The sequence below is a fragment of the Melospiza georgiana genome, chromosome 4 (assembly GCF_028018845.1).
Source record: "Melospiza georgiana isolate bMelGeo1 chromosome 4, bMelGeo1.pri, whole genome shotgun sequence".
In the NCBI taxonomy this organism is placed as follows: domain Eukaryota; kingdom Metazoa; phylum Chordata; class Aves; order Passeriformes; family Passerellidae; genus Melospiza; species Melospiza georgiana.
The window spans coordinates 70158071-70184639 of NC_080433.1; the positions used below are offsets into that span (position 1 = coordinate 70158071).

Consider the following 26569-nt stretch of genomic DNA (forward strand, 5'->3'; position numbering starts at 1 on the left):
TTAGAAAAGCCCACAGTCTTTCAGATTTTCTTTGATTATTATGTCTGTGACTGCATCAAAAACAAATTTGACATTCTGAGTGTCTGTGGCACAGGTCAAGTGACAATATACCTCCTTATCTTCTTTCCTTATGTTCAAGTCTAGAAATTGTTTCTTGATGTAGTTTGCAGCATCTTCAAATGTATTTTGTCCTAGTAGAAAGAAAAGTAAATGAATAAAAAGACACATTTCAACTGGTACTTCCTCACAACTGCAAAAAGAGAAGAAATAATGTTTTCTGTGGTTTTCCCCCCCTTCTTTCTATTTGACTTAACTTCATACTTTAAGTTTGAAAATTCTGTATCTATACTGTTTTTTCTCTGGAAATTTCTGACACAGCCTTATATATTCTCTTGCATCAGCTGGAAACATCTGGTGTTTTTTAATTTCCAGTAGACACTACTGTGACATACAAAAAGAGACAGACTTCCCTTATGGAATGAGTTCTTAAAATGGGAACAAAAATTTTGGATTCAGTTGTGACGTGTGTGTGAGTGATAAAATACTGACTTGTACTGAATTATTGGCTGAGTCCATCACAGCACCCTTCAGCCACCTGAAACTTTTAAACTCTTAGCTTCTTATACCACCAATGGACAGAAATAAAGAACTCAAGGGGGAGAAATGAACCCACTCTAGGATAAACATGGTGGGTAGGTGAGATGAGTTGAATTCTAACTGTGTCTGTCTCATACCATTCTTTCATGAGAAGATTCTTAGGTAAGAGGTTTAATATTTAAATGCTTATAAATAGGAGACATGAGTCAAAGTCAGTGTTTCATTCATGGCCTACACAAAACATCTGAATGTGTTTTCTCCTGAACACTCCAAACTTACCATCATACTCAGGAAAGCAGATATTCAGGTGAACTTTTGTTATTTTCTCTTGAAAGAGGTCTTTTTTGTTTAGGAACAGCACAATGGAAGTGGCTGCAAAGCACTTGTGGTTGCAGATGCTGTTGAACAGATGAAGGCTTTCATGCATTCTGTTCTGTTGAGATGCAAAAGGTAAACATGAGACTGAAAAATCTCATCTCCATGCATAATTTTTACTGAGATGTTCTTTACTGGAAAGAACCAATAGAGTGTAATAGCCTTTAAATTGTTATCAGAGAATGGGAATGTACCATCAGAGAGTACATTAAAACTTAGAAGCAAAAAGGGGTTGTTTGTCTGTTCTGACTCACCACTTCTTTATCTTCCACCAGAACCATGTCATAAGCACTGAGTGCAGCACAGAATATGATGCAAGTGACTCCTTCAAAGCAGTGAATCCACTTTTTCCTCTCTGATCGTTGTCCACCCACATCAAACATCCTTTGCAGAGAAAATAGCATATGTACAATGTAAAGCACTCGTAAGGATGTAGCCATGCTTTTAATGCACAGAGCTCAAATGGAGATGAATGACAAATACCCAGCTTTCCCAAATATTGGTCTGTTTCTACCCCAAAAGGTCAAGGAGTGCTGTATGTTGTTACTCATGGTTTTGTAGTGGGTATAAAATGAAATAAAAAGGCTTAAATACCTGCATGTAGGATTAATAGTCAGCACTTACGTGTGGCACTTTGTGTTCACAGAATTCACAGAATCACCAGGTTGGAAGTGACCTTAAAGATCATTGAGACCAAGTCATGCTCTAACACCTAAACTAAACCACGGCACCCAGTGCCACGTCCAGGCTTTTTTAAACACATCCAGGGTTGGTGACTCCACCACCTGCCCAGGCAGACCATTCCAGCACTATTTCACTCTTTCTGTAAAAAACTTTTCCCTAATAGCCAATCTGTATTTCCCTTGATGCAGCTTCAGACTGTGTCCTCTGGTTCTGTCAGTGGTGCCTGGAGAAAGAGACCCCAGCTGAGCACAGGCACCTTTCAGGGAGTGTAGGGAGTGATAAGGTCACCTCTGGGTCTCCTCTTCTCCAGGCTGAACACCCCCAGCTCCCTCAGTGGTTCCTCACAGGGTTTGTGTTCCAAGCCCCTCACCAGACTCTGGACATGCTCCAGCATCTCAATGTCCTTCCCAAACTGAGGGGCCCAGAAAAGGAACTGTTGAGGAAATGGGGCTCACTGCAGGACTAAGACTTGCAGGCTAGGATTTATTTAGGGCAGAGTTCTGAGGCATTGATAGAAAACCCTCAAATACAGTACCATTTATTATTTAATGGTTTTGCTTGCAGTGAACTGACATTGACCAATAAGACACAGGACTGAAGGGCAGTCACACTTTGCCCCCTGGCTGTGCATGAATTGATGTTGCCATCTGAGCTCACTGCATGACCTGCATCCCACTTTGGAGGGTCTCTCCACCTTCACTGGCTGCTCTTCAGCAGCAATTCCTGGAGAGCAGGAGCCCTTTCCTTTGTAGAGGGAATTGTAGGGCTGTCCTTCCCTGCAATGATTTCCTTCCACCTTTGGAGAGAATCATATGAACTTTATATGGGCTCTCTATGGGATCCAAAGACATCTGGGCTCACCTGGCTGGGACTTAAGGCCCTTAGCCCTAGCTTCCAAAACTCCCACTTACATTTGCAGTTTTTCAGTGATAAGGGCTAGGGCTTTCTTTTCACTGTTTTTCTGAAACAAAAGGTGCCAAACTTTAAGATTTTTCAAGTGCGTTAGAAAACAGGGAAAACATAAAAAATCAAATTTATCCTGCCCTTAGGTTTTCTGTTTCCTAGTGTGCATGATGACTTTTCCCTGTGCCTCCTGTTGTTGAACTTAATACTGTAAAGCCTAATCCCCCCTTGGATTACTCCTTCCTTCAAGAATGTGCATTAGATCTCTGGGTCCTGCAGTATCTGAAAATTAAACAATTCTTACAGCAATGAATATAATGGAATTCAGTAAGGAGCAATCATGTCAATAGTAAACAGAGCAAAAATAATTTGTTACTGAAACGCTGTTTTTTTGCAGTATCTTAATCCTTTGTTTCCTTCACCATCAGCAATGCAGTTGATGTTAAAAAAGGTTATTTTTTGTAATTTTTCTTCCTTCTTAGGGAAAGAAAAACCCTTTCAGTGCTCATAATGAAATGTTTCTGCAGCTGAGGGGTAATCTTTTTTTTTTCTGGGACATTTCATCTTTTTTTTTTTTTAATTGGGTGTCAATAAAAGTGAATTGTTTTGGAAATCAGGAAGTTTTTGTGGAGCAAGATTTTGATAATAGCAATGACATTCTTCCAAGCATATCTTCACTCAGTTCAGGAGGTCTACTGAACCGTGGGATCAGCACAAATAAAATATCTTCACTTTTGTCTCTGATTAGTATTCAAAAGTCACCTATAATTACATGCCTTTCTTGATTTGTGGCGTATAACTGAAATCAGGGTTATGGCAGGAAAACAAATAATAAAAGCTACAAAATTTATTCTTCAGGAAAGTTTTGGTAATCATGTGAATCAGTATTCTCTTCCTGTGAATTTTTAGCTTATGGCCTTTGAATATTAAAGAGAAGCCAGTTAAAAAGGACAAGACCAAGGCCAGAGACAGTGCTTAAGGGGAGTTTTGGTTGTACTAACCTTAGTTTGCTTCTCTATTCTCAGCCCAGAACTTAACACACTCACATGTAAAACCAAAATCCCTCCATAAATGGTAGAAAATGAGATGATTTTGTTTTACCAAGATAGTCAAAGTTAGTCTAGAAATCTCTATATTTTCCCAGAACTGCTCTTGAAAAGCTTAGCTGCAGATACTGAATTAGCTATCTACTCCTTCAGTGGTACACACAGAGAGGTCTGAAGATTAAAATAAAGCTTGCCTGATTTCAAACTGTTCCTAGCACACCAATAGAAAGGACACTGGAAGAAGAACTATGAAGATCAGATCTCCTTTGAAAAACATTTAAATGTGTTCTAAGCTTTAAGTCAACATTAGTGAAATAAATTGAAGAGCACACAGAAGCTAAATTGCGCTAAACCAGCAAAGTAACTGCTAAGCAAGGAGCAAATAAAAATCAATGTTTTCTGTGCAACTGTAATTCAGTTCCTGGGAGCAGTGCTGGGATTTAGACTTTCACTGCACAGTTACAAAATGTTTTCTGTCTCATTCAGTTCAGTAAAGGGACAAGTGTTTAGTAAATGAGGCATCTGTTCATGGGTTTTTTGTTTCCATGCATGGCTTGTGACCTGAAGCCCCAACAGCACATCAGCCAAAACTCACTCTGAATGTGCAAGTGTTCCTCTCTTTAGAGATGTTTCCATGGTACTTATCAAACTTGGTGCAGAGACATCAGGATCCTCCAGCTGTTTTGCATTGCTATGGCAATGCAAAGCAGCAGTTCCTGGCTGGTTAACATGGATTTATAATTGTTCTGCACCCCTTTAGCAGCTCAAACCCCTCAGACTCCTTGGTAATGATTTTTTCTAATATTACCTAATATTACTCAACTCCCTGAAACCACCAATGAATTTACTCACATAACACTACTGTGATGCACAGCAGAGGGTAAAACCAGTGGGGCTTGTGTTTGTGGTGGCTTTAAGAGCCTTCCTCTTTTTTGCAGAATAAATTTTGCAAACTAAATTTTGCAGACTAAATTTTGTAAACTCAATTCCCAGTTGTGCTGCATTTCAGCTAGACCCAAACACTAATGCTGATATTCTCATATCAGGGCTGACAGCATCCTTGTCAATGAGGATTTCCCTCTGGTGGTTTCTTTCTCCACCCTGAGCTGATTTCATACATGAACTATGATTGTAACTGGTGGCATTCGAATTTCCAATGAACAAAGCTGGAAATACATTAATCAGAAAAAAGAAGATGATGTCCATGACATTGCACTGTAGCATTTTTGGGCAGATCATGAATTTTCATGAGTGACCAGAATATTGATAGATGATAATAATTTATTTGTAAGACATCTACTTCAGGATCTCATTTTGTATGTGCAATCTCTGTTGTGTTCAAGCATCTGTGTGGTAGCATAGATGGTTTGGGGAATGCTTAATTGGCACATAAGGAGAAAGAAAGAAGCCAAATGAAAAATGTAAAAGTTATAAACCTCATGCTTTTTAAATCTGTCTGTCTCTACAGGCAGTTTCTTGTCTAGACTGCATTCCTCAATATGTGCCCCAGCTTTTAAATTGAGAATTAAATGGATTTAAGTCCACAGAGAAAAGGATTATAGAATTCTGAAATGATAATAATTCATTCAAATCCATCTTCATGTGCAATTAGATGTTTTTAATTGGTTCACCAAGCATAACTAGATCTTGAATATCTGAAAGTGTAAAACATTTCAGTCAAATTTCTCAGAGGCATTATTTTAAAAATTTTTTCTGAGCATTTTGGTTTTCATCTTAAATGAGCATGAAGATATGTTTGATAATGCTGAAATTCCCCATGGGACAGATTGTTTTTTTCTTCTTTTTTTTTTTTTTTTTGGCCAACTGTATTGCATTCCTGTGCTAAAAGCCGTTATTTCCATTCTCAAAAGAAGAGTGAAAGGTCGAGAGTATGTGCAAATTGGTAGGAATCAAATGCTTTTTGCATGCTCTTAAGGACTTTTAAGTAGGCAAATTTTATAAATGGCACAATTATTCAAATGGCAGGATATAACTAAAGCTTTTTAGACATTTGCATATGTAAAAATGCCCTTTTAAAACCTAGTATTCTGTGACCTGTTTGTAATGGTCCATTATATGCTCAGAGTTGGAGTACTGATAATAAAAGATCTCGCTTTTTCAGCTGTGTGAAAATGTTATATAAGACTGGATTCAATGATATCACAATGACATCACCTGTGTTATAAAAAGTCAACACCTATTAAAGAAAATGCTTAAGAAAAACAAAACCCAAGAAAACAGTAAAATATGGCTTTCGTACCTGAAGTTCAAATCCTTGAAAGAAAACTGAGTCTCTATGATCCCAGTTGTCTGCACTCGGGAGTGCAGGACGTCTTGCTCCGTGGGGACATAGTCTGGCATTGCCAACCTGTCCAAATCATTGAGGTAACTGGGGAGGGTGAGACAGAAATGGTGGTTGGTGAATTCAAAAAGTGAAATGTCCGTTGCATAATCACTCCATATCGAGCTCCTTTTAAATATGTTATGCAATATACAAATTTAAATACAGTACTGTTGGTTTTATACAACTGAGTTGCGCAATTCAGACTTTTTTTTTTATTTCTCCTTGTATACAGAAGTGTAGTTCAATTGGACATAGCAAACATCTTTCTTAGATTTGCAGCTTAGGAAAATCCATATTTTCCCTAAGGATGGTTGAAAACCACCTTGTCAGCAAAGGGGTTTTGGCCATTTTCTCTCAGCAAGTGGGAATTTCTACCTCAGGGCAAGAACCACAAATACCCTGCAGCAGCAGATGCTAAAGGAATCGTCTCAGCTGTCAGACTGGTTGCAACAGTGTTTTCCTTCCTAAGTGAAAAGGAGAGCATAAAATTTTTGAGGAATTCACTTTAAAGGGCTGTGTTCTCTGTAGACCTCTCAATTTACAACAAGAAGGTAAATGGTGATTTTAAAAAAAAATATATTTTTAGTCAAAACCAAAAGATTAAATGAAGCTGAGAATCCCCTTCTGAAGAGTCCTTGAAAAACTGCGGATTATCTGCTTTTATTTCTGGTATACACAAATAAAATCTACATTATATGAGAACCCAAACCAGATCTTTGAGGCACGTTTTTGTCCAACACTTCTCCTGTCCCTTATAGGGGCAGACACCTTTCTTTGAATGGCCGGGCAGAGCCTCTGAATCCTGCTGGCTGCTCTGGGAATCTGTGCGGAGGGGTTACGAGTTGGCAAAAGGAAAAGAAAAAGGTGATGCCTGAGTAACTTCCTGCAGTTTAGCTACCAATGTTCAAATAAAGACCAAAGCCAAAAGCAAGCAGCCACACAATAGCTGAAGCATTTTCAGTGTCCACTTGGTACCTTCCTATTTGAAGCCTCCTGTCTCTGACAAACAAACACTGTGTCTCTAATGGCTTTCTTTTTTCTTCTCTACACCAAGTCTACAGCCTCTACACTGAACCCAGAAGAAAGTTTTGCTGCTCAGTTTAACCAGAATCTTCCAAAAGAAACCTCACAGATCATCATCCTTGTGTGCAATATTTAATAGATCGGTAAGTTAAAAATAAAAGGAGAAGAACAAAATGAAATTAAATAAAATAAAAATTTTAAAATGCTGTAATCTTTCATTAGGATATTTCCAAGTAATGCTTGGAAATGGGATTTTCCTATTTTAAGTTGAATAAACTGTATCCAGTCTGCATGGGGTGTTGAACCTGATCTAAGTAATTCAATGTTTTCCCATTATTTGAGGCCAGGAAACAATCTGTCGGGGAAAGGAAAAAAAAGCAATATAGCTCTGTTTCTCTGAGTAGAGCCTGAGGCAAACTCAGCTCATTTTTGTGAAAGGCAGAAACAAAAGTCATTTTGTTATTTATAAAACATGTAAGCACTAAAATAAACACTTGAATATAAAATAAAGTTCTGACAGTTCTTAGCCACAAATGCCTAAATTCAATTCAACACAGCCAATTGTAATTGCATAAAGAATTAGACCAAGTCAATTATGCAGTTAAAGGAGCAGGAGGCAGCTCCAAGGGGAGACTGCAGATCATCTTCTCACTGGGCAAGGAGGGAATGGAAGCTGGGGGTCAGTAAATGCTGATTTTCCTTGGCTTGGATGAGGTGACAAGACTCCTACCCTGACAGGAAAATTACTGAGCTAGCAATATGCACCATGTACTACAATGACATGTAAAGCCACTATTCATAATCCCAATCTTGCCCCTTCCATGCCCATCATTCCATTTTAAAACAGAAATAGTTCCAGGTGAGTCTAAGGGAGAAATTCCAGCCAAATTTGAGAAAGAGGGAATTTTTCTATTATTCAGAAGAAGTAATTTTTTTTCAATTAAAACACACAAAGGAAAAGCAGTGATCAAACTTCATTAGCATGAATTAATAATGAGAAATCTCAGAGGACATAAACTCAGAAAGTCAGAGTTTACTCAGTATTAATCAAGATTCTATGTAGGAGCTGGTTCACAGGCACTGAGAAACAGGGTTTGGCATTTAAAAGACATTGAACTGCAGCGTTAGATGGTTGATTGTAGCTGACTTTGAACTGATCATTAGAAGCCCAGCAGTAAGGGCAAACATTAAGTTGATTTTAATGATTCAGAGCCAAAGGCTAGAATTTTAGAAGCATCAGGTACCAAAAGATGAAGCCAGAGAAGCAGGATTTCCAAGAAATTTGCAGAAATGTTCCAGCAGATTGAAAACATCTCACTGTAGCTGTTTTTAATGTAAGTCTAGCAATAAATAATAACTACAGACACAACCTATATTAACCTCCCTAAATACTGAAACCTACTTCAGGACACAAACATTAACACTGAAAGGGAATTAATTTATGATCTTCTATCTTCTTTGTAGACAACAAACCTTATTTGCCTGGCAGAGGGTACACAGAAGAGTGTTAGCTGGTAAACAGGATTTAAATTTTGTTTTAAATTTAAGAGGCATTTTTCCTTTTACTTATTATGACTAGTTTGTTATGGGCTTTTAGTGGGAATGGCAGTGGAACCCGTCAGAAGGGATTTTGTAGAAAAAAATTGCTTTGTACCATCCTTATAAAAATACAACGCTGCTATAAAATGCTGTCAAATCAACAAATCAACATAGGCAATATTTTCTTTGTTTAGGACTCTTGCAAAAGATCTTCGTTCTTGTTTGGAAGATATAAAGAGATGAAGAATTTTTAATATTTTTTCTGCACATTCCCTGCACTATATCTACAATTTTTGAACTTTGGATCAATTCAGGTTGCCTCCTGAGGTCCAACATTCAACGATGCCTCTCTTTTCCTGCCTTGCAGGAGGGACACCTAACGCCTTGGAATGCTTCACCCTGCAGGTGCCCTCAGCCTGCAGGAGGAGCTCCAGGAGTGGGGAAATCTCCACCTGCGGGTCTCAGAAGATGGACCTCGGCTGGAACAAAGGTCTGGAGTCAGACTCGAGCACTCTCGAAAGACTCTGACCCATTGACACCTCCCTTCACGGAGTGAATGAGCTCGGTGAGAAGGCAGCCAAGCAGGACTGGGGCCAAGCCAGGGGCTCCTGAAAAGTCTGAAGCCACTGATTCATCTGAGGTGAGAGATGTGCCCCAGCTAGATGGCGATCCTGCATGGGGGTGAGGTTGAGCAGCCCTGGTCAGCCCCCTGCTCATCTGCCTGGTGCCTCCAGGGCTCAGAAAGGGACCTGGGGATGTCAGGCTTGGAGAGCACTTCTGGTTCAGCTCAGGTGGTAAAGGCCCAGGGAACATCTGTCCTTGCAGCTGGGTTAGTTTAGAGGAAAGGTTTTATTGTTTCCTCCTGACTTATATTTAGCATCTTGCAACATACACAAAATATCACTCTAGATAAAGCCTAAGCTGTTTTCCAAAATTTTGTCAATCTTAGAAATACTCAGAAGGAGAATACTTCTTTTTTTTTTAACCATTCAAACAAACCCACAGACACAACTTGTTTCTGAAACTTTGCTTTCACGCCTTTCTCCGCCTAAACGTTTCTGACACATTATAAACCTTATCAACCCCCTCATTTTTCCCGGTTAGCCAGCAATGATTTCCAGAGGCCATTCTGCGGGGGGGGGGGGACAGTTACTGTAGCGCTGCAGAATCCAGCTGTGAGCAGCTGTGCCACCTACTATGCCGCCGAGTCGCTGAGCTGGTACTCCGCCGCCCTGGCGAAGCACGCCTGGGTGCCGCCGTCGCGCCACAGCCGCTTGATGAGCTCCACCAGCTCCGCGGACATGCTGCCATCCTCCAGAGCTGTTGCCATGGCACACAGCTTCCTTTCGTCTTCCTAAAGAGAAATTTCAGTCAATATTGTGCAATATTCAGTAAATATCGTGCCCCTTCACCTCCTTGAGGATGAGCTTGGTTTGTGATGAGTCGAAAGGGCAAAAAATTTCTCGTTTTCGCTGGTTTTTCCAGGTTGCTGCACTCGCCTGTGCATGTAAACATCTTTTTACAGGCTCACTTCCCTTTAGGTAGTGCCAAGGTTAGGCTGAAATTGTGATACACGGAGTTTTCATCTTTTTTTGTTTTGTTTTGATATGAGGGCTCAGTTTCGTCTTGCCATAGGCATTCACAAATAGTCCAGCTTGGATGGAAGGCTTTTTATATTAAGAGAGTACTAGGGTATTAAAAATTAAATTTAAAAGGACATTTAAATTTAAAACATATTATAACTATATCAATGCAGAAATCTATATCTAAAGTTGGTTTTAAATGTGTTTGTAAGAAAAAATTTCTAGCTTTTGACCCCAGTAAGAAAAGTGACAAAGTGAATATAGCTTGTGAATGCATTTCCCCTATGTGGGGAAGAAGAAGATACCCTATTACTTTATTAATATAAAAGCCTTCCATCCAACTTGGATGGAAGGCTTTTATATCAATAAAGTAATAGGGTATCAAAAATTAAATTAAAAAGGACATTTAAATTAAAATGTGTTATAATTACATTGATGCAGAAATCTATATCTAAAGTTGGTTTTGAATGCGTTTATAAGAAAAAAATTCTAGCTTTTGACCCCAATAAGAAAAGTGTCAAAGTGAATAAAGCTTGTGAATGCATTTCCCCTATTTGAGGAAGAAGAAACCTGTACAGAGTAAAATCCCAAATATTTTAAATATATTATTCTCTAATTTCTTCCTTTTGTAGCCAAATGAAAATATTTTAAATAATCTAGTTCATTAAAAATATTTCTTTTCAGTAGTTAACAGCTTAGGAATTTACTGTAAATAAAGAGCATGATTAAAATAGTCATTTGATACACTGCCACAGCAAGGGATAATTATAAAATATAGCTCCTTCTTAGTCATAGAAGTAGACAACTCAAGTGACTTGCAGTCAATAGTTGCAAAAGTATAAATGGATTCTGACAGACACTGTTTTGGCAGGGAGTATGTTTTATTCAAAACCAAGAGGCATCTTCACAAAAATTTTTAACAAATTTATTTTAGGAATGTGTTGTATCTTTATGTCTCAAGAGGAACTGCAGTTTATGGAAAATTTATAAAAAGTCAGAGACAGATCAAAAATTAAACACTGCATTTTTTTTATGAAAGAGAAATTGAGTAGGCATGGAGAAAAAAAAAAATAAAAAGAGAAATTGAGTAGGCATGGAGGAAAAAAACCAAAACTAGGAAATAACCACTAGAAAATTGCCTTCGCTGGAAAGAGAGAGGACAGCAGGATAATTGCCCTTCTACATCAAGCAGCACCAGCTCCATTTACACCCCCATGCCCTCCCGCAGTGCTGGGATCAGCAGAAGCGAGTCACTCTCTCGTGTGTGCCTCACATTTGTCTCCAGGGTGCACACTTGTTCAGCAGAAAGATAAGAGTTGCAATGTTCTCTGCTTCAAGATATGACATATCATGGAATGATTACAGCTATCCACCTACCAGGCTGGATTTGTGCGTTGCATGGCCTACAATCTTGAGCTCAGAGTCTCCAGGTGTAGAGGGTAAATGTTCATTGATTATTATGCAAAAGGGAACCTATGTGGATTTTTGTGCTTACATAATTGTCCTGGTAATAAGAATAATAATAAGTAGAGGTGGAATATCCTGGGATGGCTTTATGATGCTCATATCCCCATTTTTCTGTTTAGCCCAGAAATAAGTTTTGCACCTTTAAGGCTGGTTCTGGGAGAGAAGGGGGGAGAGAAGAAGTGCAGTTTGTTACCAGAAACTGCACTTGCTCCCCTGCATCCTCTCCTGGACTGCGCTGTCTGCAGCACAGCAGGACAGAGCTGTCCTTTGCTTTTAGTCAGTTTTTAGCTAGCTGAGGCAGAAAAGTTCCCTGGAGTGTGTTTTTTTCTTTTTCTTTGGACCTGTTTTAACCTGCTCTGCACTGAACACCCAGAAGAGCACCAGGAGCTCACACCTGTGGCCCACTCAGGTTTGGGATGCAGCATTTCCAATGCAGGAGGGATTGATAACACACTGGGTGAGCTGAGCTACTGCCCACCAAGGGGACTTTCTGAGTCTGTCATCACTTTTGGAGCAGCAAGAGCTTTTATTGTTTAATGTTGTTCATTTTTTTGTGCTGGTGAATGCTTTGCCTGTTAAATAAACAGGTTTTTGCCCACTTTTCTCCAAGGAAATGTTTTCCTGAACCATTTGGGGGAGGGGCTGCTCGAATCTGCTTTCCAGAGGAACTCCTTTGGACGTTCTCTCCCAAATTTGTCCTAAACCGGGACCACAATAAAGGAAGATAGCAGCAGACTGAACTTATCAATTATCACCCTGATTTTTGCTACTTTTTGTTCATCTCTGGCATTTGCAAAGACTTAGATGATTTTCACACAAAAATAGATGGGAATGATGTTTTAAAGAGAAAAAATTACCTCACACTTCAGAACAGATATTGTTTAAATTAAGTGTTAAGGCCTTTTCCATACCATTAAGATGTATTTGCAGGCAGACCTGGAACATGGATAAGCACACTGCTTTGGGGACCAAGATAATCCCAGTCCTTGAACTAGATGACTTTGAGCAGCTGAATCTGGACCAGAACACACAGCAAGAACAAAGTCCAGCTGAAATCACTGCTTATATCAAAACAACTAAAGCTTATCAATTTCTTATTATTTTATGGGAAGTGTAAGATAAATTTTTTGAGGTTTTTGGAAGAGAAGGTAATATTTAGTGGCTATTCAAATAAATGTGACCAGAATTTCTATTTTCTCTAAAAATCATATGCAGGTTTCTCTTCTGTCATTCTGGGGGAAAAGAAGACAGGCACTGCAAACATTCTATACAGCTGGATTTACCTGTGGTCCTAGAAGCCTTTTCTGCAATGACAAGAGTCAGCTGACTGTGCTATAAATGATAAACTTTAAAAAGCTGTGTTTTCTGCATTTGGTTATATATAATGCTAAGAAATTATATATATAAAAAAATATATAAAAATATATATATAAAAATATAATTTTCTTATATTTTATTTTTATATTTTTATGTTTTAAAATAAGATTAATTAAAATTAATATTTTAAAATATTTTTATTTTTATATTTTATACTATTTTATATTACTTTATATTTATATTTATATTTATATTTATATTTATATTTATATTTATATTTATATTTATATTCATATTTATATTCATATTTATATTTATATTATATAAAATATATATAAGAAACTGGGCTATTTAACAATTTCTCCGTGCTGTGAAGTCCCTTGAAAAGAGGAAATCTGTGAAACTGGCAGAGAGTGAGCCTGTACAGATATCTCAGAAAGTTTGTCAGGGTTGGGAAAAGAGACTGAATATTGGGGCACAGGGAGAACATCTCTCAGCAAGAGGAGGCAGAGTCTGCCCCACATGGAGGAGATGAGGGGCTGAGCCAGGCAGGGCTTGTGGCCAGCACTGCAAGGCCCAGCTGGAGCCCTGGCTTGGGCCAAGCAGGGTGGTTGGTGGCTCCTTATGCAGTACAGCACATTTACATTGCCCTGTTTTCTGTGTGCTGCTTTTGGGCCTCGTTACATTTGTTTGAATGTCTTGCATTCGTGGAAAATATTTAATTTCTATTTTTTCAAATGCCTGTACGAGCTTTAGTGACCCCTGAAGATTTTGTTTATCATTTTTTAGGTCAAAGTACAACATGTCATTATAATGAAATGTACTTCTGGAGCAAGTAGAGCTCTTTCAGATAAGCAGATGTTACTCCCTCCAAGATAAACCTCTAGGGATTAGGCAGAATTTGCCAAAACTGGAATCAACTGATATTCTGACAGGCATTTGAGAAATTCTCAGCAAGATCTCAATTACAGGCTAAAAGACTAAATCATTGCATGGAGAAGAAAAGTTTTCCCTTTATTTCTGTCCTTGAAAATTCAGTGTGACTGACAGAAGAAAGCAGGTCTTCTTCCCGTGGCTTTGCCTCCATCTGCCTGTGCAGAGGATTTTTGGCTCTGTCAGGAATGTTGGGCACCACTTCCCTGTGGTGCCAGTAGTGCATCCACACCACAGGGAGGTCTCTGTTCCAGCAGCAGTGACTGAAACGCTCCCAGCACGTCTACACAACCTGTCCTCACATGGCTGAACCCCAAGGTTTGGTCATAAAAGGAAAATATTTTTTACATTTCCCAATAGCAATAAATAAGTGGCTAAGCAGCTAAGAAAAGGTTCTGGTTTTTTTTTGTTTTTTTTTTTGTTTTGTTTTTTTTTTTTAATGTCTTTGCAACTTGAAAATTTCTTTTGTAGCAATCAAAATAGGAGTTTATGCAAAAGTTAGGCATCAGTTTTGAGAATATAAAAATAAGTGAGGACATTTTGTCACATATAACTCAAATGGAACTCAGTTTCCGCTGTCATAAAGAAAATACCAGATCCTCCTTGTTCTACTAATCTCTACTATTACATTAAAAAAAAAAAATAATGTGTTCCAATACCTATTTCAAGAGAAAGGGTGTCATACTCACAATTCCACCAGGGTTTTCATAACTGATTCCTAACTTAGTCATTGCTTTGACAATGGCCAGTATAGACTGCACTGCATTGCTGTAAACGATTGGTCTGAACTCCATGCGCTCCTCGAAGGTGAAACCGTCCTTATGGATGATTCTGGTGAAAAAATAAACAACAGAAAAAGGCTTATGGGATACATTAAAAAAAAAAAAAAAGTAATGAAAAGTTAGATCAGGCACTTTTGTAGTCAGTGTGAGAAAGAACTGAATCCATCTGGCCCTTGGAAAAGCATTTTTCAATGGTGGATCTGCCTACTCTGCTAGAACAGGAAAGCAGCAGTTTCTGTCTTTGTGAGGTTAGTTGTCTGCAGCCAGTCTGAGAGAATAGATGCTGTTTTTTCTGCTTGGGGGTTAATCTAAAACTAAGTATGAGTCTAGGACAAGAGCCAAGCCCATCCCTGGAGATATAAGGCAAGACACATTTCTGTACTTAGATCCCAAATGTTTTACTGTTGGAAACTGCAATATTAGTCATGGGCTGTCGCTGCTTGTTCAGCCATTCTGATTTGTATCCAGAATCTTACCTAGATAGAAAAATTACTGGCAAAAATGTTTCAGCACGGGGAGGCAATTATGAAAAAAACAAGAAAAAGAATTAGTATTTCTTTCTGCATCAGATATAGTTTCTACAGTAATAACAAGGTCCTATTATCTCCAGGCTTTAGAGACTTACATTGTACTCCATAGGGTAAAGAGCCTTAGTAATCAGCTTCAGTAATCTTTCTGACAGAGGAATTAGAATGTCATAATCCTCCTTGACTGGGGAATGGCATGTGGTTAAAGTTCTCCAAATCAGCGTGCAGATTATATCACAGCTCAGAGACATCTTTTTTCCATGAGTTGGGGAAAAGGATGAAATCTTCACCCACTTTGGCCTGGTATGCTCTCAGTGAACAGACTTGGAACTGCTTTGGCTGCTGGAAGCAAGGCTCTATTCTCCCTCACCTCAGCTGGTCAGAGATGAAGGCTGTTAAATACAGAATTTCTGGCTTTGGGGTTTGGTGTTTTGCCCCATCTTGCCTGAGATACACTCTGGAGAGAGATACCTCTGAGTAGCCAAGTCAGCCCTGTCAGAAAACCATTCACTCACACACACACACAAAACCCAGATGACAACTGATGTGTCTTAACATCTCTCTGATTTGTGGATGTCAGAAAACTCAAAAGTTGCATTCCTGTGCCTGTAGGAATGGCATCTGTAGGGAAAAAAAATCTCTCTAAAATGTTTTCCCAATCTCTTCTTGATCAGGCAACTTTATGAACTCTCTTTTGAAGCCTTGCCTTTTTTTTTTTTTTTTTTTTTTTTGAATGCTGTTTTCATCATGAATTCAGATGAATTCTGAAAGATTCAAAGGAGTCCTATTGAACTTGGGAGAAAGAAAAAAGAGAAGCTCATGGAGCAGAGACCATCCTCATCTTATGTATGAGGATTCTGAGGCTTTTATTCACAAAACAGGGCTTCTCATCAGATAGGTGTCTTTGATTCAGTCTCAACAGGCATAATTACCAAATATTTTGTTTTCTGCTTTTCATTCACTGAAATATTTGTAGAAGGTTCAAACTGCTAAATAAGAGCACAGCATAAAGATATGCAACTTGGTTTTAGAAAAGCTAGATTGCACAGGGGAAATTATGCAGTTAGAAGCACAGAGCTCCAGAAATGTTTTTTTTTCTTTTTAGTAGCTCTCATAACCATCCTCATCTTTTTATGCTGCAAGGGCTTTGCAGCATTTCTGTATTTTGAATATCAGAAGATATTTTTTAATGTTTAGTGGATGGATATAACGTTAAGACTGAAAAAAATGTGATTTATTAATTAGAAAATTATGTTATAAACGATACCATTATAGTTATAGTTTTTATATGTTGTAAAGTATATAGTTATAAAATTACCATGATTTTGCTGGAAACTGTATTTTCAGCAAAATTATTTCTTTTGTAAACATCTATCAGTGTTCTTTAGAAAACTTTATGCTTCACTGAAAAAAATTTACTAATATTGGGGGTTTTAACTGAAAAAAAAATCCCTTGAAAAGTCCTTGGTTGTGACCAAAAAATGACATTTTATATGAAAAAATACAATTTTTGTGAACAGTTTTCCTGTAAAATAATTTATATTTGTGATCAATTTGACAGGTCAGAAATGCACAAGTCTTTAACTCTCAGCTTTGCAGTGTTCTCCCCTTCCTCCATACTGTTAAAGCTTATCAGCCTTCTTAAAGTGCTCAGTTCAGAGGAAAATCTTTAATTTGCCCCTGCTTGGGGAAGATTTGAACACAACATGCCTCAATGGTTTGCTGAACAGGGAAGGTCTCCTGTATGGAACTCAAACCAGTAATAAATTTTTCTACTGTTTAACTGGAAAAAAAGGGTTAGCAAAGTATTTGGTGGATGGTTCTGAATCTGCTTTATTACAAAATGAGTTGCTTAAATAGTAGAAAATTGTTCTTATGACATAATATTTTTTACTTAACTCTCTAAAATGCATTGGTGAAGATAATAAATAGGTATTGGTGAAGATAATAAATAGGTAGGGGAACTTAAGTCCAGAATGGTATTACTGATTTCATAAACAGGTTGCTTGATTTTTACACAGGAAGAAATTGGTGCTTACAGTGTGGGATCAAGTCTTAACAGCTGCAATTCTGTGTAATTTTTTTCTGTATTTGGACAGGTTTAGGAATCAGACCTGGATCTCTCTATGAAAATAAGACTAGACACATCAGCAATATTTTATCAGGTTGTGCAGTAAAGGAGGATTTACCATCAGTGTAAGTATGGTCCCTTGAACTTTGGTGGATTGTTAATTTAAACAAGATACATAATTAGCATTTTTGCTGCCCTTAAAAACATGTAGGAATTTAGTTGTAACCTGTTTTATATGAAAACATTGTCAAACTAAATTGTAAATCAGCACACGTGTAGAGAGATTCAACCTTCTTCTGAAGCCAAGGAAAGTGAAGTTCCTGACTTCAATCTGTGAGGGAATTTGTGCACTTTGAACAAACAGCTACAAATATTCTTGCAGTACATTTATGATGCACTCACAGTATCTCTGTAACCAGATAGTCAGTCCAAATTTCGAGCAGGAATTTCTGCACATGAGCTTGTACAGCCTGTTTTGGTTTTTTTTTTCCAGATTGATTAATGTATGAAAACTTTTTGTGTTGATAATTTTCTTACTAAAAGCAGTTCTTACATTAATCCCTGCCCATGGTATTGTGGGTAGCAGCTGCTCACTGTGCAGGTTAGTGGCTAAATGTGTTCTCTCCTGGCATGTTGGAGACCTTTTTAACCTCAGCAGGAGCTCTGGAGACCAAGAATGATCTATAGAGGCCATTTTGGGCTGGGAACCCAATGAAACAACAACAACAACAACAACAAAAACCCAAAAAAAGCAAAAAGAAAACCCCCAAAAAACCAAACCAAAACAAAAAAATACCACCAAAACAAATAAAAAATAACTTCACCCCCCCAAAAAAACCAGGAAGAAAGCACTCTGTGTTCTATGGTGCAATGCAAATATTTTGATATTTACTCTTGAAATACAATGAAGTTAAATTAATAGGAGAGATGTTTCACACCAACATAATGAAACTGTGGAACTACTTGCTGTAGAGTGCTGTGGATGCTGTTGGTCATTCAGATTTGGCTACCAATCCACCTGAGTGTCTCAGACACTTGGTGATTTTCTTTATAGTGTGTTTGAATGGAAACCTGATTTGAATGATGTTTCTTTGCATTTTATTCAAATAAGCATAAATATTGTAATAGGATTTTAGCTAGACAGCTTATACCACAAATACCAAATTCAAAGCTGATATGCATATTCAGATACTTACTTCATTTGCTTTACAATAGTGCTCTTTCCTGACTCTCCAGCACCTGCAGAAGGGGAATGTGGAGAAGATATGATTGATAGATGAATAAGAAGCAAGTATTAAAAATAACTCTCTGGAACACTGAATTTTCTGTCTATGAAGAGAGGTACAGATGTCTTAGTTTCTCATTGCACCAAGCATAAACCCCTCCCTAATGTCCATTTGGATTTAAAAAGAACAAAGTCTGGGTTAAAGTATTAATAATGAAAAGCAAAGGAACACTTGAAAATAAGTGAATATTCAGTCAATTAAAGAAAATTACAGAATTTTTAGTTACCAAGTAAATAAAATATGGATAATATTTTGATTTCATCTCTGTCAGATGGGCAGGAAAACATGAACAATATACAGCCTCTTTTAGTGTCCCATTATTACCTGATTTGTATTTAATTTGTATTATGACGTTTTGTAGCCAAGTGAGCCAGGTCCATACCCTTTAGGCAACTTCTGTAAGCAACTGGAAAACCAGAGTGTAAAGATTTGTATGTGGTCTAGCTCATGATGCAGAGGCAGCACATGAGCAAAAGTCTTGATGCCGTTTTTTGTTCCTCTGCCATGGAGCTCTGTGGCTGGAAGTGGGAAACCTGCAGAGCAGTGCACCAGTTCCACCTTGGGAATGATTCTGCAGGAAAACCCCACAGCTGCTGAGGAGGTGCAGGCATTTGCTTACACAGCCAGTTCAAGAACTGGGGCACAGGTTTAGCCAGATTATGCACTGCTAATTTGCCCTCTTATCTCATGGAAAGGGAGTAATCAATGCAAAGTGTGTCCATGGCAAATCAACATGCGTGACTGACTATCATCTTTGGTCAGTCAGGGTGATTAGGGTTGGCAAGAGCTGCCAAAAAAGAGATGGGTTTTGAAAACACCTGGAGAGAGAATTTAACTCTGTGAATCCATGGGATAGGATTCATAGAATCAGAGAATAAGACCCCTCAAGAATCACACCCTGAGAGCATTGTCCAAACACTTCTTGAACTCTGCAGGCTGGTGCTGAGACCACTGCCCTGGGCAGCCTGTTCCAGTGCCCAGCCACCCTCTGGATGAGGATATCCAACCTAAATCTCCCCTGACACAACTTCATGCTCTACTTTGAGTCCTGCCACTGATCTTGAAGTGATCAGTGCTTGACTGTCTGTTTTCCCTCAGGAAGATGTTGAAGACTGCAGTGAGATCTCCCCTCAGACTCCTTTTCTGCAGGCTGAACAGATCTCAGCTGCTCCTCATAATGATTCCCCTCCTGACCTTTCACCATCCATCCTCATGGCCCTCCTTTGGATAATTCACTGGCTTTTTATATTGTGCTTCCCAAAACTGCACACAGGGCTTAAGGTGACAAATATTCTTCATATTTTGAAGAAACTGAAATATTCACCACCAGAATTTGTGCTCTTTTCTTGGCTGCTGATGCTGTGCCAGAATTCCCCAGGACAGAGCTGTCCCTCCCGGCTGCCAGGGCACTGCTGGCTCATGTCCAGCTCGCCACTGACCAGCACCCCCAGTTCCCTTTTCACATCACTGCTCTCCAGCCTCTCATTCCCCAGCCTGTCTGTACATCCAGGGCTGCCCCAGCCCAGGAGCAGAACCCAGCACTTTCCCTGGTTGAGCTCCATGTGGTTGGTGGTTGCCCACCCCTCTGATTTGTTGAGATCTCTCTGCAGGGCCTCTCTGCCCAGGAGGGAATTGACAGCTCATCCAAATTTAGCTTTGTTGAGAAACTTCCTCAGTAATCCTTCATGTTCTGCACCCAAGTCATTGGAGATGATGCTGAAGAGAAGCAGGGTGAGGGTGGAGCCCAGTGGGACCCCAGCAGGGACAGTCCCCAGCCTGATGTCCCCATTCACTGTCACCTTTGTGCCTGGCACAGGAGCCCATTGCTCTCCCATTGTGTAACTCGCTTTTCCAGCTGTGAGATGGACGTTTTATCCCTTGTGAGAGACAGTATCAAAAGCTCTGCTAAAGTACAACAAGATTCAGCACAGCTTTTCTCGTGGCAGATTACCTTTTCCCTCATGGTATGGTGTCCAATACTTCTGACTGAACCAAAATCCGAGGCCTAGGCTTTTTAACCAAGGACTTCTCAGTAAATAGAACCAACTGATTACTGACTTTTCAAACACATTCTGTAAAGGTAACAGTATTCAAATGACAGGGATTAATTTACTCAAATGAACCACAAGAGACAGCAAACCACACTCAAAGCATTTTCTGAAACTCATGATGTGAACGGTAGAAAGTGCAAGAGAAAAACAGGCCCATGCAAAATGGGCTGATGCTGCCATCTGCCACAGTTTGGAAAAAATGCAAATTTTTGGTAGATCATTTATTATCCTCTCAGTGACCTCCTGAAGAACTTGGTAAAGCCCTGTCTACGAGGTAGTGTTTGCTACACTTTTTGTAGGGAAGAGAGGAAACTGTACTGAGAATTTGTGCATTCATCTCATGGAAAGATGCTAGGAAACATAATAGAGAAATTAACTTCTCTTCCAGATCTGAAAGACACTGTTAAAATAGAGTAAGAGATGTAATTTATAACTTTTGGATGCAATTTTCTATCTCTGCTCATCTTTAATTTATTATTCAATAATACTTTTATCCAAACAACATGTGACTTTCAGACTTTGGCTTCGCCATGGAGTATCATCTTAGTTGTAGCTGTATTTTCACCCCAGGAAGTGGGTCAGGAATAATTTTATTTGCACTTGCTTTTTTAATTCCTCCCCTTCACCATGTAGCCTCCTTCTTTGGACAGTCCCTGGTATGGAAAACCAGAGTTAGGACTGCATTCCCACCTTCTGTAGTGGATATCTGCTTTGCAGAAATAGTGGCAAAAGTGCATCACAAAAGACCTAGAGTGATTACACAGGGAGCTGAAGGCATCTTCTTCAAGCCTAGATTTTCTGAATAATAGATAAGAACTTAGGACAGTCTTGTCCTGAAGCTCAGAAAGAACTTAATTAGGGTTTTGAGAAGCTCAGTCAGCTCTGAAGATTTATACCTCTACCTGACAGGTATCACCCTATTTTAGTCATCACCGTATTCTATATTTTGCATATTTAAGATCTAGCTGAAATTTACTCCTCATTTCTGTCTCTATTCCTTTGACAGGGATGACTGCACAGACAACACTGGCACAAAAGTCCCAGTCAATGCCTGGAAGTCTGGCTGTCACTGCTGGGGTCCCACTGGGCTCCATCCTCAGCCTGGCTCTCTTCAGCATCATCTTAAATGACCTGGGTGCAGGACTTGAAGGGATATTAAGGAAGTTTCTCAACTTCCTGGGAGCTGCAAGATGTCCCCACTGCTGGTGACATCAACACTTCTTCCCAGAGATCACCTCCACCGTGCCCCAGGGCACGCCACATTCGCCTTCTGCGGGTGCTGAACTCTGCCTGGCTGCAGCCCGCGTCTCCTCTTGCTTCGGGTGCTCCAGATCTGCATCCCTCCATGTCCCAGGCCTTCCATGTTTCTGGGCATCCTGGGGCTGAGGAGCAGGCTCAGGAAGAGCAGCCATGCAGCAAGGCTGCAAAGGAGCTGCCCCCCAGCAATCTGACACAAATCCTCTCCTGATCTGGAGTGCTCAGCCTGCTCCCTGCAGGACTCTACAGCATGTAGGCAGAGCAGAAATTGAGAAAAAAACTAGAGGTGTCTGAAACCCAGTGAGAATCTCACAAATTCAAGGGGAAACAGAACCCAGGCCCTCAGCTGTGATTTGACATTTTTGTTTTTCTATGCAGAATTTGTTTGAATAGCTGTGGAGAGTACAAGCTTTCAAGATTAGCATCTGCCGACACATTGAGGAAGGTTCTTCCATATTAAGGTGCTTTTGTGTCTCAGATAAAGAATTATTATCTCTTTACAGTTGTTATTCCTGTGGAAGGAAAGGTTTCATTTAGAAAATTTTCCAGAATTAAACACAGGGAAATAAAAAACCCCTGCTGAATATTTTGTTTAAAACCTGTCATAAAACTCACTGACAATTACATAAATCTGCAAAAAGCAGGCAAAGAAAATATTCAAATAAAAAAAGAAAATATTCAAATAAAAAAGGAAAATATTCAAAATAAAATCAGAAAATGTTTCACACCCCTGTCTGATCTTTGCCTGTGCCATTCAGAAGTCTTGATATTATGAACTAGAATGGAAATCATATCTTCCTGGTCCTCTTATGAGATTCAACTTAGTGTATGAGAGAAAGAAACTCGAGAAAAAGAAATCTAAGATCTAACACTCTTGAGAGAGAATAACATCCTTAAATACTGCCCCACTCTCCAAAAAAGAAAATCAGTATATTCCCATCAGTGAGATTGTTGGGCTTTGTGCCCAAACTCCATGTTTTCAGGCCAGGTGTTAGTAACAGGAAGTTAAGGTTCAATACTACAGTAACTACTTTCATTTAACTGGTGTAAAGTATCTGTACTATAAATTTCTACATTCAGACTATTTACCACCAGAGACCTCTTCTAGTCAGTGGAGAGAAATATTTGCTACAAAAACTAAACTTCAATTTCTGTTCCCCTGAAGCAGATGTTTAAGTTAAATTGTGTGAGTTGTGCCCCAACAGGTGAGGTGAGGATGACCAGTTCTGCTGAGGGTGGCTTTTCTCCTGACACTGAAAACTGTAGACAATGAGACATGGAGTAGTACTTTGAAAATAAATAAGTTAAAATTTTAGTGATTGTTTAAACTGAAGCTAAGTTCTTATTTCTGTGGAACATCACTGTGAGCATCAGTTATTTTGGCCACGTTTGGAACGTGCACTGCACTTTGCACACCTATAAATTGAAAGTTGGCATCCTACAAGGAAATACAAATTACAGGTGATGTGGCAGCCAGATAGAGCCCTGATATACAGGATATAAAACTTTCACCTTGGAGTTTGTTCCAGACTCAAAAAACAACCTGACCTTTTTGAAGTATGAATACACAGAGACCAGATGGAAACGCTGGGGGAAGGGATGGCTTTGGCAGCATGGGAGCACTGAGAACAGAGGATTTACCGCTCCTGGCTCCTGGCCAGCTTGTGAGGAACGTCAGATCCTCACATAATTTCCCCCCTCCCCAGTTTATAGGTACATAAAAACATGCCATAAAAACTGTAAATCACCTCAACCCAGTTAGTGTGTTTGTCTGGGTCATAGAACTTGACATAAACAAACATAGCGCCTTTTTTTCTGAATAGAAGTTCTATTTTTTGTAAAGGGATCTGCTGGAGGCTGTAGAGACACCACACTAGATTTTAAATAATACTCTCAGAAAGAAGTCAGAATACATTGGGGTTTTTTTTACATTTTAGGTGTAAGTGATTACACTGAAAAGCCTATGATATTAATCTCATTTTTTTCTGAATATTTTCTACCAACCTGCCTATTGCAAAAAGAAACTATGACATCTGGTCTGAAGTACAAAGGCAACATTAAGTCTGACTGAGCAGAAAGCTAGGACTAGGCTGGCTTGAATAAAGCTGCCCTTTATTTATGAACTCTAAAATTTCTATAATTTTTGATATCCCTTCAGAAGTATAGAAAGATAACAGGTACAAATCTGATCATGGTAGATTTAATCCTTTCCTACCTGGCCATTTTCACAGCCCCTGTGGAAGGATGTGGTGCCCATTCTGCACATTGCTTCAGCATCTCTGGCTCCAGATGTTCAGGAGACTCTCTCACTCTGGTGGAGCAATACTCTCCTGATACACAGTTTATTCACTTCTCATTTTTTTAAGAGGAAGAAAATTTAAGTTCTTGAACATTTATTTTTTTTTCTGTCTCTTCAATATATTTTTAACGAAGACTTTCTCATCTGTTGTTCAGGAGAACAAAAGCCTTCCAAAACATTACCCACTGAAAAATTTGAATTTTTATCATGTGTGATATTAGTAAAGGAAGATATTGTAAAAATTTATAAAGAAGTATTTCAGATCCAAATGTTCATCTTGTCTTATGAAAAGAGTGCTTGTGTAGCTAATGAAACTGAACTATGTTCAGGTTGGAAATGAACATAATGGAAGTTTATTTCATGTAGCTTGCATTGAATTTTAAAGTATTTTACTAAAATTATCTCAAGGCTGCTCTTAATAGTGTCAGAAGAAGACTGATTATATACATTAGGAAACATTTAAAACTTAAGTCCTTGATACTAAATGCATACATATGTTCAGTGGGGGGGTAATTTACTTGGTGTCCTGCTGTAAAGCAGCCTTCAGTAATACTGTAAGGGCATAAAAGCTTGAAGATAAAACTGCTTAACTTTTAAATTCCTCTTTATCTGGAAAATTCCTCTTTATCCTATACATTCCTCTTAAAGGATTTCTTACTTTTTCCTCATGGATAAGGTTGGATAAGGTCAAAGGCAGGATGCAGAATTAGATGGATCCTGGTTCTAACTCAGTGTCCCAATTTCTTTTTGTAACAATAAATTTAAATTACTTTAAATTTATGGAATTTTAAATGAAAATATTGTTTTGGGATTTTTTGACTGACTTAAGCTTTCCTCATTAGGAGCCATATTTTATGTTACTGTGGTACAGAAACTCTTACTATCCTTAACTGGACTGAAAAGCTTTGTAAGCCACAATCAAAATACTGATTTTACATCTAGAGTATCAAACTTCTGCTTTCCTATTATTATTTGAGAAACCTGCATGTTCTTCTCCTATTCATTTTTGAATAATTTTTCTTTGATTTTAACAGGTATAAATAGACCTTTTCATAAGATACAAAACAGAGTTGTTTACTTTATCTAATCTAGTTTTGTCTGAATAAATGTCAGTTTAAAACCATTTGCAAGAACTGCAATTACAAGAAAGGCAAAAAGAGAAACACTCCAATGATCAAAGACTCTTTTTCTATTCATTGGGAGAAACCACTGCTAACTTTTACAGGAGGCTGTTAGAAAAAAATATTGTGGTGGGGTTAATGTGCTTTCGGATATTTCTTGTAAGCTGCACATCACCATGGGAAAAAAAATAAAGCAAGAATACAGCTGTATTAAGAAAAGGAATGTTTTTTCTTTGGACATTACAGCCTCTGTCTGCTAATAAATTGATCATAGTGGGGATTAAAAGCAGTAGTTTGTGAGAATATTTATCTGTGTACTTTTCATTGCACTCTACATTATACATCCAAAAAAGCCATTCTAAACAACTTTCTGCTTCTTTAAAAAATGGAATGAAACACTTTGGAAGATAAACAATATCAATATCTTGTGACACATGGATTTTTATGTAACCTTTTATCTAACTTAATCCTCCTGCAAAGGAATGCATGTAGATCCATGAAAAAAACAGATAAGTGTGCTGTGTTCTCTGTATGTTTGTATCATAGCATTTATTCAAACAGCAAATTTTCATTTCTCAGAAGTATTCAAAGTCAAGGATCTATAACATTTAAAATTGAATACTTGCAGTGACACGGCCGTTTCCAGCCTATTCCTTGTGACTTCATGAGTGGCCACAACCAGAGAATGTTTTAAACATATATTACAGAATTGTCTTCTTCAAATAAAATAGTGAGAGGTGAGAAATTCACAGTACTAAAATGTAATTCCAGAGAAAAACAACCCCTCAATGGAAAAGCATTATGAGCAATTTTTACTCTATTTACCCAGCAGTAGTAGTTTGACTGTCCTGGCTTCCCTGGCTGCATCTTCCTGGAGTTTCTTTTCCAGTTCTCTGGATCTCCTGGCTGAGTCCTTGCTCTCTGAACTGGCTCCGCTGCCCATCTTGAGATGTTAACAATTCTCTTTATGCAGCTGATTTACTTCTTATCAGACCAGTTGCTTTGATTCAGAGGGACAACCATCAGGGCCCAAAGAAAATTTTGAAATCCCATTGGGCCTCTCTGGGCAGCCTTCAAATCAAATGCTCCTTTTCACCTGTCACATGACCTGGAGATGCTGTAGTCAAGCATTTGCATAGCAACACAAAAATGAAGTGTTATGATGTCATAGAATTAAAGTTATCCATTCAAAATCAAACCAAGGACCTCCCTTCTTGTTCAGGGAGGTTTTGTTTGACATACTCCAAAAAATGTGCAAAATGTCTTGAAACAGGATTGGAAGTAACTACAGAGTAGTTTTCAGCTTCTGAAGCAGTATGCATGCCCTGAAGCAATAAAACCCAGCATTTACAATTTTTTGTTTT

General features: G+C 38.6%; 1 protein-coding gene across 1 annotated transcript; it reads right to left on the reverse strand.

The window, feature by feature from the left end:
• GNAT3 (G protein subunit alpha transducin 3) lies at positions 1–26148 on the reverse strand. Its single transcript, XM_058022743.1, has 8 exons — positions 26031–26148; positions 18388–18430; positions 14501–14642; positions 9708–9865; positions 5866–5994; positions 1227–1356; positions 877–1030; positions 1–191 (listed from the first exon to the last, which is right to left on the reverse strand). The coding sequence occupies exons 1-8, from the start codon at positions 26146–26148 to the stop codon at positions 1–3; spliced, it is 1065 nt and encodes a 354-aa protein (XP_057878726.1).
• Positions 26149–26569: the final 421 nt, after the last annotated feature.